Below are 15,172 nucleotides of genomic sequence, written 5' to 3' on the forward strand. Positions count from 1 at the left end.
AAAAACTGAAAAATTGGGCGTGCAAAATTATTCAGCCCCCTTAAGTTAATACTTTGTAGCGCCACCTTTTGCTGCGATTACAGCTGTAAGTCGCTTGGGGTATGTCTCTATCAGTTTTGCACATCGAGAGACTGACATTTTTTCCCATTCCTCCTTGCAAAACAGCTCGAGCTCAGTGAGGTTGGATGGAGAGCATTTGTGAACAGCAGTTTTCAGTTCATTCCACAGATTCTCGATTGGATTCAGGTCTGGACTTTGACTTGGCCATTCTAACACCTGGATATGTTTATGATTGAACCATTCCATTGTAGATTTTGCGTTATGTTTTGGATCATTGTCTTGTTGGAAGACAAATCTCCGTCCCAGTCTCAGGTCTTTTGCAGACTCCATCAGGTTTTCTTCCAGAATGGTCCTGTATTTGGCTCCATCCATCTTCCCATCAATTTTAACCATCTTCCCTGTCCCTGCTGAAGAAAAGCAGGCCCAAACCATGATGCTGCCACCACCATGTTTGACAGTGGGGATGGTGTGTTCAGCTGTGTTGCTTTTACGCCAAACATAACGTTTTGCATTGTTGCCAAAAAGTTCAATTTTGGTTTCATCTGACCAGAGCACCTTCTTCCACATGTTTGGTGTGTCTCCCAGGTGGCTTGTGGCAAACTTTAAACAACACTTTTTATGGATATCTTTAAGAAATGGCTTTCTTCTTGCCACTCTTCCATAAGGCCAGATTTGTGCAATATACGACTGATTGTTGTCCTATGGACAGAGTCTCCCACCTCAGCTGTAGATCTCTGCAGTTCATCCAGAGTGATCATGGGCCTCTTGGCTGCATCTCTGATCAGTCTTCTCCTTGTATGAGCTGAAAGTTTAGAGGGACGGCCAGGTCTTGGTAGATTTGCAGTGGTCTGATACTCCTTCCATTTCAATATTATCGCTTGCACAGTGCTCCTTGGGATGTTTAAAGCTTGGGAAATCTTTTTGTATCCAAATCCGGCTTTAAACTTCTTCACAACAGTATCTCGGACCTGCCTGGTGTGTTCCTTGTTCTTCATGATGCTCTCTGCGCTTTTAACAGACCTCTGAGACTATCACAGTGCAGGTGCATTTATACGGAGACTTGATTACACACAGGTGGATTGTATTTATCATCATTAGTCATTTAGGTCAACATTGGATCATTCAGAGATCCTCACTGAACTTCTGGAGAGAGTTTGCTGCACTGAAAGTAAAGGGGCTGAATAATTTTGCACGCCCAATTTTTCAGTTTTTGATTTGTTAAAAAAGTTTGAAATATCCAATAAATGTCGTTCCACTTCATGATTGTGTCCCACTCGTTGTTGATTCTTCACAAAAAAATACAGTTTTATATCTTTATGTTTGAAGCCTGAAATGTGGCAAAAGGTCGCAAAGTTCAAGGGGGCCGAATACTTTCGCAAGGCACTGTATATATATACACCCCATGAGGAGGGTGATTGTGTGTGAGACCATGGCTGTGTCCCAAATGGAACCCTATTCCCTATATATTTGGCTTTTGCCTAGAGCCCAAGGTAAAAACTGACCAAAACTGGTCTTTGTCAAAAGTAGTGCACTATATAGGAAATAGGCTGACATTTGGAACACAATATGTCGGTACTGTGGTGTGTTGTCAAAGCAGGAGCTCTGTTCTGTTTGTACCTGGGTGGAATAGGTGCCGTTGGGCTCGTCCTGCGTCTGGACCTCAGAGCGGCCAAACAGCTCAGTCTCCCAGGACACCTCGGCTGCAGGCCGGCCGCGCTCCGCTATGCAGGTGGCCGCCACCGACTCATTACCACCATCCACCAAGGCCATTGAGCCGGCAGAGACGTAAACCTTGGGCTCCACTAAGGGAAAGAGAGAGATGAGAACACTAGAATGTTCCCAATGTTGCAATTCATTTCGCAGCATTGGCGATATACATACAGACAACAAAGAAAATTGAGAGGGAGAGGAGAGACAGTGAGACACAAGGAGAGAAAGAAAACAAGCGAGAGAGAGAAAAGGGCATGCAGAGAGATAACAAAACAGAATGGAGAATAGATTACAAAATGAATATTGATATTTTGTATATGAAGATGAATAAATAATGTGCAACATAAAACAGGGACGGAGATGTGGACAGACAGGAGGAAGTGGCCACGGTACACACACGCTGCTGCCAGACACAGATTGATTTCCTGCATTTCACAGATATCTATTAAAAAATGATGAGCCAAGCAATCTGAAACTATAGCAGCACTTTGGAGGGAACTCAACTATTTGTATTGTTATTGTGCTGGAGATGTTTGCGAGAGATGTTTGTGAAAGCAATATTATTGTGCAGCATCGACCAAGACATCTCTATTAGAGTGACTTTTGGAGCATCTCCATCAAGCTGTTTGAACTCCATTCCCTTCCTCCTAAACCAAAACAATGGATTTTGTGTTGTAAATGCTGTACTTTGAAACTGCTCCTACTACTCATGGCTTGCTAATATGGTTCATAATGACCTGGAAAACAGTTTAACACAGACCAATGTCAGACATAATACTCAGTGCTGTTGTGTGTCTCTGTTTCATTGTGTGGTGTCCTGTCCTGAGCTGGGGAGGTGGGTTTCTGTTAATGTGTGCTGAAATTCAGTGCTTTAGATCCACGTGAAAGGAAAGTGACCGCTGTGATATAGCACTCGACCTGTTCCACAAAGCACTACTTGAACTGTTCTAGTGCACCGACAGACATACTAAATATTAGACACCTCTCACAATCACTAACTGTCAACGCCGACTGCCAGTAGGGGTTTCACTAGGGATTCATATTTCCTACTAAGCTTCAATACCGGGAAAAATGTATATTTATCCTGAGAGTCCTGGGAAATACCGCAAAAATCAGAAGTGCCCATTTAAAGTGTTTAAAACCAAGATATGGTCACTATGACAAAGTTCTCTCCAAATAAGAGCAAATTAAACTGATGATATTTAGTAATGATAGAGTAACTATCTTTGATCGCCAATTACGTTGTGAATTGCGAAACAGGCCGCTCATAAATTATGAGCGTTATCATGTTCCTCAATAGCCTAGGCTCTAGGACAGGAGAAGACTACATTTTCCTTATGCCTCTCTGAATTGTTAACAGACTTCATGTCTGTGACAGAGATACCCATGTAGTGAACTGTGTATATAGGCCTATCAAATTTGTGACTGTCTGAAGAGTCACAATGACTGCTCAAAGAGACACGTTCTTGGATAGTCTATACTGTAGGTGTTTCCTGTATTTTTGTTGCGTGTGCAGTCCGGTAGTGTCAATTATGTGTGCATTTTGAATTTATGGCGACTTTGTGTGAAGTAAATACGCTAGGACTAAAGGCTTCCATGCAACAATCTGTTTGGATAATGTGTAATTAAATGTTTTTGCTAAATTGATGCTACGCATGTTGTGTATTTGTGGAATTGCAATAGTGCAGGAAGGTGAGGGAAAGAGGCTGGAAAGCGCTATTCCACTTCACAAATTGGCTCTAGTTGTTAAATCTATGATTCAGGGAGCAGCCAGGCTGCCTTTCTTTTCCATCATTACTCATCTGAATCTATTGCCTGGCTACCCAGACACCTTGCTTCAGCCAAACGCTATGCCACACCCTCTGACGTTAGTTTCTTCTCTGCAATGAATCTGGATCTGAGACCTCCCAAACCCTTCACTGAATGTGAACACATTTGGGGGAGTTTGACTGGTCCAGAAACCAATGGGTTGGGCTAGAGCCAGAACACACGTGGATAAAGCGGTGGTTTTAAAATTTTACATTGGCTTTGATACTCAGATTGGTTAGAGACGACTTAGTTTTGTTCAAAGCCCCGGACGTGCTAATTTGGAGAGGCTGTCGGAGAGGGATGTGGGTCAGATTTATCTCGTTGAGTGCAGAGGATAATGACTTTACGTCAGACAGGCAGAGAGCAGGCAGTGGGAGCCGTGTCGGCCCCGTCCCATTAGGCTCTGATGAACACCTAGGGCTGGGCGGTATACCATATTTTACGATATACCGGTATTGATGCAAGGACTGGTTCAGATTTTTACTTTACCTTCTATAAAAATTATTTGAATGTTTGGTTTGTTAAATGTGATACGCTGTGTGTAACATCAATTTTCATAGTTTACTTTGCTACTTGAATCATCTCTCTCTGCTCTCTCTCTCCATGCCGCTTTCCACACAGACCAAGCTTTGCCCCATCCCTCAAGGAGTGCATTTATTGTTCCTCAAATGCGAGACAGACACTTGCGTTCAGTCTGCATAATCAATACAGCATATGCAACAATGTTGATGAAAACGATGCTGTTTTCACAATGCTTCCTTATATAAATCCACTAGCGTTCTATAATTACACTATTAGATTGTGTTTCTTACATCTACAAATAGCTAGTTTGTCTTTTTTTAGCAAGTTGGGCCTAAATCTTGTTAGCCTCTAATGCTAATCGCTAGTTAGCTAGCTGGCTAATAAATGTACTGAGTCAGAACAAATGTAATTAGCTATACATACATACAGCCTGATAATACTAGTGATGGTGTAGACATAAATCAGCATGTTGTTTGTGTAACAGTATCTAAATCAAAGAGGAATATGCAAATGAATATGAATATGTTAGCTATATCAAATAGCTGTTACCAATTTATTTTGCATTAGATGGAGTTTACCACCTGCTTTGGGCTGCATGAAGTAGCTTAGAGAAAACGTTCAATGTAGCCAAAGATTATAGGGTCCCCTAGGAAACGCTTCTAAACACTTTTGTTCCTACCCTGTCACAATAACTCCTCCCTGGCATTTTTATACATTGAATACAGTGTTGTTTGACATGACAAAGTGCCCACTATTAGATTATAACTATATAATTAGTGTAATCGTTGTATTTCCATGACTACAACAGTTCACCCAAGGGTTTTGCTCTAAATCGCAAGTCAAATAGCAATTGCAACATTTGTGTCATGCCCTGACCATAGAGAGCCTTTTATTCTCTATGTTGGTTAGGTCGGGATGTGACTAGGGTGAGTTATCTAGGTTATTATATGTCTATGTTGGCCTGGTATGGTTCGCAATCAGAGGCAGCTGTTTATCGTTGTCTCTGATTGGGGATCATATTTAGGCAGCCTTTTCCCACTGGCTTTTTGTGGGATCTTGTTTTCGTGTAGTTGCTGTTGAGCACTGCATTTACTTCACTGCTTCATTTGTTCTGTATGGTTTTGGTGAGTTTCATTTATTAAAAGCTGGTCATACTCTGAATGATCGGCTATGAAAAGCCAACTGACATTTACTCCTGAGGTACTGACCTGTTGCACCAACTGTGATTATTATTATTTGATGCTGCTGGTCATCTGTGAACGTTTGAACATCTTGGCCATGTAATGTTATAATCGCCACCCGGCACAGCCAGAAGAGGACTGGCCACCCCTCAAAGCCTGCTTCCTTTCTAGGGAGTTCTTCCTAGCCAGTGTGCTTCTACATTTGCATTGCTTGCTGTTTGGGGTTTAAGGCATGGGTTTCTGTAAAATACATTTGATTGATTGATGTCATGAACAGTGAGCTATGCAGAGAGATCTGGGCCGGAGTAAAAGAACGCTTATGGTTTGATGATATAATAATAACTCAGAAAGTGAAAGTGGAGCTTGGCCAGACTGTGGAGTTTGCCGCAATGTCAGGCCTAGTAGCATCAGTTGGCATCTTCATTAATGCAGCTTTTTTAAGTGTTGTCTTGTTAACTCTTAGAAATCTTAGCAGAAACTCAGTTTCTTAGAAAACTGCAGGTTTCTCACTTCCTCACCAGCAATACAAATCCCAAACAAAAGGTCATTCTAATTTTCAGAGTTTCGGTGGTGGTGTATTATTCCTTTTCCATTGTTTACAGGTGGGGGCTTGGGGCTGAAGTAGCAAAGCTCCTCCTACCATTAAAACGTAACCCTGTGCCTTTTGTGTGGTTAGGAGGAAGGGGGTGGTAGAGAAAGGGGGGGGGGGGGGTCCTCCTTATTCTTACAACCGTCAGAGTCCTAAAAAATGTTGTAAGAAAGGGAAGCATTTTTTTTTTTTTTACTGCTATGAGCTTTTGGTTTTTATAACAGTGATTATTCTCAGAAGCGGAGAGTACCCACTCACAGTGTTAACAAATAAAACACCCCCAATAAACAACAACACAGTTAAGGAAGGCTGTGGAAGCCCAGGCTCAGTCCCAAATTACACTATTCCCCATGGGTCCTGGTCAAAAGGAGTGCACTAGAGAATAGGGTGCCATTTGGGACTCAAACAGAGTAAAGGTAGATGTGGGCTAATGGAAGGCTGTGGAGGCCCAGACACTGAGTCGAGTCAGGCAGCGTCCTGTCACAGCAGTACTTAATGTAGCCCTCATTAGTCATCCGAGTCTCAAAATGTCACCCTACTCCCTATATCAGGGGTGTCAAAGTCAAATGGACGGAGGGCCAAATAAAAAAATCAGCTACAAGACGAGGGCCGGACTGTTCGAATGTTCATTGAAAATTTTTTAAATGACGCATATAGTCTAGTGAACCTAATTGAACCTACTGAAAACCTAACAAATATATTACAATATGATCAGATAAATAAAGCAATATTTTCTTATGGCTCTGTCAGTAATCTTTAATTTTCAACAGACACAAAAGACAAATTTCCTTTATATAAATATCCCCATAACATGAACATTAAATGAAAGAAACCGGTATTCAAGGCACCATCAGTAGACTATATTTTCTATTTTAGCAAAAGTGGGCTAAATTTACTTCAAAGAAAAAACAATAATAGCAATTTTCTATCATCCACTCAACTGAAATATTTTTAAAATATAATTGGATTGAAATACAAAAAAATAAAGTGCAAAAATCTATTAATCAAAAACAACACTTTGTTTAAGGAGAAGTAACATGCAGTGAAAACAAATATTAAATTTTAACTTTTAAACTTGAACTGAGTAAAAACTCTAAATATGTGATTGCACAGTAATGTTCACTTGTTTGAGGTTGAGGGTGATACTTGGTGGTGTCCCATCTTTTCCACAAGTTCATCAATGTTCGGGGTAAGGCTCTGAGCTGAAGAAATCCTCAGAATTGAGTGGAGGTGTTCAGCAGTAAGTCGACTTCTGTGTGATGTTTTGTTCAGGTTCATCAAAGAAAACAGTTGTTCACACAGGTATGTGCTGCCAAACATAGACAACGTTTGAGCAGCCTGGATGCGCAGCTGGGGCATTGTGCCGGGGAGGAAACGGGCGAACTCCGCAGCACCCACTGCTGCATATTTTGCCCTCAGTGCATCATTGCATTGGAGGTCAATCAACTCCATTTGGAGGTTTGGTGGTGAGCTTTCCACGTCAACAGCAAATGGGTTACCGAGCAGTTCCAACCTGCTTTTTTGTGCTTCAAAGTCAGCAAATCGGCGTCGAAAGTCAGCGGCAAGCATACCTATTTTATCAGCCAACTGTGTGCTCGGGAACGCACTGGTAGAGAGCTTCTCTTTCATGGTCTGGCAGCTGGGAAAGTGGCTCAAATTTTCTTTCCGCATCTGCGTCTCCCACAGAGTCAGTTTGGTTTTAAATGCCTTCACTGTACTGTACATATCAGAGATGACACGATCCCGACCCTGCAGCTGCAAGTTTATTGCATTCAGATGACTCGTAATGTCACACAGAAAAGCCATTTCACACAGAAACATTTCGTCTCGGAGTTGTGTTGTGTCTTTCCCTTTGCTGTCCAAGAACAGACAAATCTCCTCACGAAGCTCGAAACATCTTTGAAGCACCTTTCCCTGGCTTAGCCATCGCACCTCTGTGTGATAAGGCAAATCACCATGCTCCGTTTCTAACTCCGTCAGAAATGCCTTGAACTGGCGGTGATTCAAACCTTTGGCTCTGATAAAGTTAACTGTGCGCGTGATGATGCTCATTACATGCTCCATTTTCAAGGCTTTACCGCACAACGCTTCCTGGTGTATGATACAATGATAAGCTGTCAGCTCACCTGTCGCGTTTTCCTCTTGCATCTTTTCCCGTATCTTCGCCACCAGTCCGCTCCTGTGTCCACACATCGCAGGTGCTCCGTCGGTTGTCAAACCCACGAGTTTTTCCCAAGGCAGCTCCATCTCATTTACACATCTTGACACCTCTTCATACAAATCATGCCCCGTAGTTGTGCCATGCATAGGACGTAAAGCCAAAAACTCCTCTGTCACGCTTAGGTTGGAGTCCACTCCGCGGATGAAAATTGACAACTGGGCAATGTCAGAAATGTCGGTGCTCTCATCCACAGCCAAGGAATATGCAATAAAATCTTTTCCCTTTTTCACAAGCTGCTCTTTTAGATTGATGGACAACTGGTCTACTCTCTCGGCAATGGTGTTTCTGCTCAGACTCACATTTAAAAAGAGTTGCCTTTTTTCTGGGCAAACTTCGTCACAAACTTTAATCATGCAGTTTTTGATGAAATCCCCCTCCGTAAATGGCCGGGCTGATTTAGCGATCTCTTCTGCCAAAATAAAACTGGCCTTGACAGCAGCCTGGCCTTGTGATTTGGCTTTTTTGAACAGAGCCTGTCGAGATTTGAGGCCTCGTTTTAATTCCTCTGCCTTTTGTAGCCTTTGTTCCATGTCCATATTCTTGTTTTTGTCCGCGTGTTTCGTTTCATAATGTCGTCTCAGATTATACTCTTTCAGTACCGCCACACTTTCTCCACACAGAAGACACACAGGTTTTCCAGCTACCTTCGTGAACATATACTCCGACTCCCACCTTGTTTGAAACCCCCGGTTCTCAGTATCCACCTTCCGTTTTGCCATTTTTGATGGGTATCTGAAAGTTAATTTTACTGTGATGCTGACGACTGCTGTGCCAATAAATATTGAAATGAAGCAGCCTACTGCTCGGTGCGTCACCTTTGCATTGTGGGAAATGTAGTATTGGTGCGTGTAAAAGATCTGCGGGCTGCCGGCTTGCTGCGGGCCGGTTCTAATAATAAATCAAGATCATCCCAGGGGCCGTAAAAAACCTTCTTGCGGGCCGGATGTGGCCCGCGGGCCTTGACTCTGACATATGTGCCCTATATCGTGCTCTACTTTCACCAGTCAAAAGCAGTGAACTAAATAGGGAATAGGGTGCTATTTGGGACTTTGGTCTCAAGAGAGATACACATGAAGCCTGGCTGCAGCTTTCATCACTGTCCACAATCCAATCAACCATTATAGGGGTGGAAACATGCTGACCGCATAACAATCTTTAAGTTCACTTTCCACTTTCAGTAAGGTGCTACTTTAATGTTTTCTTCATGGTGGATGCAGAGTGTCTGTGTCCCAAATGGCACCCTATTCCCCATTTAGAGCACTCCTTTTGACCAGGGCCCATTGTGGCTGCATCCAAAATGTCCCCCTATTTCCTCTATAGTGCACCACTTTTGACCAGGGCCGACGCAGTCTAAAGAGTTCCACGTACCGAGTATATTGACGGTGATGGATGCCTGCGTGTTTCCCAACGGGAAAGTCGCCACTTTACACGTGTAAGACCCAATGTCCTGAAAACCCACGCCTTCCAGGACGATGGTGGCATCGTGCACGGAGGGGTTCATGAAGGACAGGCGCCTGGCGTAGTCTGGGGAGATGGAGATGCCAAACTGGGGGTTGAAGACGGCCAGGGTGATGGTGCCTGAGGGCAGGCGACGCTCCCAGGAGCTCTGGGTGAGGCTGAGGTTGGTGCCCACCTCCACCCTGCAGCCCAGAGTAATGTTCTTCCCCAGCACAGCACTCACCCTCTCTGGGACCAGTACCGTATTACTACTCACACCTATAGACAGGGGGAAGGGGAGGGACACAGTCAGCTAGATTTAAACAAACACGGTTACAGGAGAGATCCATGTTGTTGAGAACAGTCATAAAAAGAAAGACTGTAATCAGTCAAAAAGGAGAACAGCATAGTCTTACTTATTTTCAACTTTTATTACACTTTTTTTTATTCCTCTTTCATGCTTTTATTCAGAAACAATCACCCCTTCCAAACCATAGAAACCAAACCGCCTTGATGAGATCTGCCTACATTATGAAACATACTATATCACGTCAATTCCCTCTCATGTTACTCTTCCTATGGGAATGGGCTGACCTGACTTCTTTCTGGAACAACTAGTTGTGCTGTATGTTTGTGATATTAAGATGGTATTTCAACAGTTTAGCAAGGGCTGGGATTTAAGCTTTTTAGGGGGTTCATCAGGGAAAGGTGTCAGGGTCTGGAACCCCTCAGTGTGTGAACAACACATATTCAGCCTCCCTGTTCACCACATAACGTTCTCACTGTCCCTGCTGCTAATTGTTAGAGCACCTTGCCATATAAAGTCAAAGCATTAACAAGAAAAAATAACTTTTATGGAAGGAGATTAAACATAACAAGCAATTTGATGTTTTTTTCCCTGTTTTTGAAAGTCCCTTTCATCTGTGTCTATGCGCACCACATATTTATTTGGAAGTTATTTTCAGCTTGCTGTAACATGTAAACGTGGGATTTTCATGGGGGCTGGCTGGCTGGTTTGGATGCTGTGATTGAGTAAAGGTGCAGAAGGCCAATGGAGAGAGGATGAGCACATGATTATGGCACAATGCTGTCAACAGTGGGAATCAGCCGCTTCAATGGACAGAAATGAGGCAATGAAGCCCAACATGATTCAACAGTATTGTGTCCCTCTACTTTTTATTTTCCTTTCCTTGGAATGTAGAAGTTTCATGATACAAGCCTACTAGGCTTATTTGATTTGTAGTAGATAAGACACTAGTCTGTCTAGGGGGTGTACTTGTACATCAAGTTACAGAAACATGAGATACCGGTAGGCGCCTCCTGCCCTACAGCAGGCCTACTTCTTACTAGATAGGACTAACGCCTCGTGCTGAATGTTTGCAATAACTAGCTAGTCTAACCATTAAAAAAAAATTGAGCAACACATGCCTAATGTAACATTTAGAAACACCACAGGCAGCAAAATCTGAATGCATCACTAGCCTACAACTTAATGAGGGAATATGAATTTGAAATACATGTTAAATTACTGGTTAGTCCTATATCTAGAATCATGGGCAAAATCTATTCCAAAAAGGAAAAGACCAGAGTCAAATGTCTCTAAACATAATAACACCAATGAGTTATTGATACCCACATATATATTTAAACATTAAGTTTATATGAACTTTTACAACCCGGTCGTCTGGATTGAATTGTTGGGGGCACCCCTCGTTGTAAATCTTGCACTAGCCTTGATGTTTTTACATGAACTGAATGCCATTCAAAACATTCAGTGTAAGGTCTAAGTTTTCTTAACACAATTTAAAAAGTTATATTTGGGAGATCTAAATTTCCACCTACAAATGTGTGTGGAGTAACCTAATAAAAGTGGCTGGTACTTTGGGATCCTTGGCATGAATATGAGTGGTAAACCACAGCTATGCTATCCTGGCTAAGAGGGAATATAGGCTCTCCTTCTCCCGCAATTTCAGGGATCATGTACATGCAGACGCACACACACGCGATATCTTTCCACTATAAAAACTGAGGGTGAATGTGCGAGCAATCTGTGCATGTGTGTATGATTATTTGTTATTCTTTAATTATTTGTTATTCTTATCTCTTACTTTTTGGGGGCATTTTCTTAAAACTGCTTTGTTGGTTAAGGGCTTGTAAGTAAGCATTTCACTGTAAGATCTACACCTGTTGTATTCGGCGCATGTGACATATATTATTTTATTTTATTCAGGCATTTTGTTTAGAGGATATTTTCTTACTTTTACTTTATTTAACTAGGCAAGTCAGTTAAGAACAAATTCTTATTTACAATGACGGCCTACCCCGGCCAAACCCGGACGACGCTGGCCCAATTGTACTCCCAATCATGTGATGCAGCCTGGATTCGAATCAGGGACTGCAGTGATGCCTCTTGCACTGAGATGCAGTGCCTTAGCCCGTTGTGCCACCCGGGAGCAAATGTGAATATGTGAATCATATAGCAAGCCTAGCTGGTGGGGGGGGGGGGGTTGTAAGAGCTTTCCATGGCCAAATAGTTGTGTGTGTGTGTGTGTGTGTGTTGCACCACAATGAGTTGTGTTGTGCTGTGTTTGTTTAGTGTCATTTTGCCGTGATGTCACAGTATCCTCTGTGTGTATTGGTGTGGTTGAGTGCCAGGGTCATTGTAAGCTACGCAGCCAGACTCCAGTCCACTCAGAACACTGAGCCGGGACAACAGCTGCTCCTAAACTCTGACTATCCCTGGGACCAACGCACCCGGACCACGAAGTGCTTCCACTGGCCTACCTACCATAACAATGTCACACACGCACACACACACGAGCAGGAGCAATACATAACCATGAAAACCGGACCCGGACCACCAAGTGCTTCTACTGGCCTACCTACTATAACAATGTCGCACGCACACACACACACAGGAGCAATACATAACCATGAAAACACAAGCGACTGTAACATGGGAATACATCAGTCAAAACAGACATGAGGACAGGAGGGTAATAAAAAGAAACGCATTCAAACATACAGCTTTTTCTGTGCAGCAGTAGTAGGAGAGTGAGTACCCTGACATGCTTGGCATGTGTGACAGGCATGTTGATCCAGGCACATGCATGACACACGTCTCAGACTGACTGGGACTGGGCCACTACGCTCCGCTAGGCTAGCAGCATGCCCCACATACTGTACCTGCCACACAGTGCCACCATTCCTACATACATAGCTAGGCTACTACAACAAGCAACCAGCAAGACAGTCAGTGTGTCTATCTGCATCTGGGACTGCCTCCAAAATGGTACACAATTCAATTCCCAATATAGTGCACTACTTTTGACCAGAGCCCTATGTGTCTCTGTGAAAAGTAGTGCACTATTGTAGGAAAAAGTTTACATTTGGGACGCCCCCGCAGTCCAAGCAAGCATCAAGGCAGTGTGTCTTTCGGTTTCAGCCTCTGGGTCCAGGTCTGTCAAAGCACACAGGGAAACTAGACTCCATCTATGTTTGTTTTACAGAACTGCATTTAGGAGGGAGGGGAGAGTTTAGTGCTGCGCCCACCCCCCTCCTCCCACCCCCGCCACCACAGGAGAGGAGACAGATGGCTTCTGCCTGGGACACCAATACTACAGCCAGGAGAGTGTGGCCAGCTAGGCTGTCTCCCAAATGGCACCCTACCCTGTTTATAATGCACTCATTTAGTTTTTGACAAGAGCCCTATGGGCCCTGGTTAAACGTATTATAGAACAGCTCTAGGCCCGCAATCAATACAAATAATCCAACAATGAAATAGAATCTGGAAAAAAACTGGAGGTAAGTAAATGGGAACAGGGCGTTAAACAAAACAAGGCATGCTGTTCCACCAGGGAGGGAGAGAGCCTTTAAAACACAGACAACCCTGCGGACCAGACAGGAGCGGAGGCACTGTAGGCTGCAAGATGAGTTATATCCCAAATGGCACCCTATGCCCTATGTAGTGCGCTACTTTTGACCAGGACCCTAGTGGCACTATATAAGGAATAGGGTGCCATTGGGGAACGCATCCATTGTCTCTGTCCAATCCACTGCCTCTCTCTCTATGAAGACACAATCTGTTCACTGTTCTATTCTAGGATAAGTAGGCTACTTTCATTTCAGATCTCACTAAAACAAAGCCATTCTCTTTATTTCTAGTCCTAGTTTTTATGCCTTACTTACAGCTGATATTTTAACGCATTCTGCACTTCACTCATTTTGATTATCCTCTGTTGTTTAATGTAGGAAGAGAATAATCACTAGTGATGCACCAATATGATATTTTTGGCCGATATCGATATGCGATATCTTCCGTGCCCCCCAAAAATGATACCGATATTTAACATTTTAGCGGCCATTCTAGTACAGTTAAATCGTTAACACACACACACACACACACAGCGGTCTAAGGCACTGCGTCTCAGTGCAGAGGCGCCACTGCAGTCCCTGGTTCGAATCCAGGCTACATCACATCCGGCCGTGATTGGGAGTCCCATTGGGCGGCGCATTATTGGGCCAGCATCGTCCGGGTTTGGCCAGGGTAGGCCATCATTGTAAATAAGAATTTGTTCTTAACTGACTTGCCAAGTTAAATAAAGGTTACACACACATACAGACACACACCAAGAAGTTATTCTGCTGGTATTTATGTATGTCCCCATTACCAGTAAAACATAATCAAAACCTATTTCTTTCACTTACTTGCTGTGCTGTTTCATTGTTCATTCGTTCAGTTGTTTCATTCTCAACCAGGATTTCTAAGGAAAGCCGTTTGGGTCTTTGCGTGTCAAAAAATATACTATTTAACAATATTTGACGTGTCAAATAACACTATTTGACAGCTAGCTAGCTCATGGATGCAAACAATGTTCTTCCCCAACACATAGCAAAACGATCATCTGTTTCAGTAGATATATAGTTAGCTAGCTAACTATATAGCTAAGTGTCATCATCTAAAATAACCCTAATTTATAAGACGGTTCTAATTTGATTAATGGTGGTTGGACCCATTTATTTGAAGCTAGCCACAATAAGGATTAGCCACAACAGTGTACTTTGCGGTTAGCCTTCAAAATAAAAGTATGGCATAATTCTACAATTTGTATTAATTTGCATCACTGTCAATGACATACTTTTATTTTCAAGGCAAACCGCAAATTCCACTATTGTGCCTAATCTTTATTGTGACTAGTTTCACAACACATAACCCGGTCTGGTCGAGCATCACTAGCCAGATGAAGCTAGCTGGCTGCTTATAACGTTAGCTTTGGACAACAGGGTTAAGTAGCTGGCTACCTATTTATTTTCATGAACTGAAGTTCATTTTCAATTGGCGAACAACAAGTGGCAACCTAGCTAATACTTACTCACAAGGATTCCTAAATCATTGATAAAAATAATGAAAATGACTGCAGTTTCTACCGGTCATTGTTTTCAGGATGGTTGCAATAGTGCTAGCTAGGTACCAAGCTAAAGCTAGCTGCCCCAGAAATTGCAGTCGAACAAATGATGCTTTATTACCAATGTGGTATTGAAAACACATCGTTCGTGGCCGGTGTTTACTTGTTTTTTAGACTTTTTAGTACATCCTTGACAGTGATACTGTATATTGTTTGACACGCAAAGACCCAAACGGCG

General features: G+C 42.9%; 1 protein-coding gene across 1 annotated transcript in view; it reads right to left on the reverse strand.

The window, feature by feature from the left end:
* LOC139383052 (nectin-3-like protein) overlaps positions 1-15,172 on the reverse strand; it is a 76,933-nt gene that overhangs the window by 14,608 nt on the left and 47,153 nt on the right. The window contains exons 2-3 of the mRNA XM_071127355.1: positions 9,461-9,808; positions 1,678-1,862 (exon numbers count right to left, since the gene is read on the reverse strand). Of these exons, the coding sequence (XP_070983456.1) occupies positions 1,678-1,862; positions 9,461-9,808 (533 nt within the window). The remainder of the gene's footprint in view (positions 1-1,677; positions 1,863-9,460; positions 9,809-15,172) is intronic.

Source organism: Oncorhynchus clarkii, chromosome 24 (genome assembly GCF_045791955.1).
Source record: "Oncorhynchus clarkii lewisi isolate Uvic-CL-2024 chromosome 24, UVic_Ocla_1.0, whole genome shotgun sequence".
In the NCBI taxonomy this organism is placed as follows: Eukaryota; Metazoa; Chordata; class Actinopteri; order Salmoniformes; family Salmonidae; genus Oncorhynchus; species Oncorhynchus clarkii.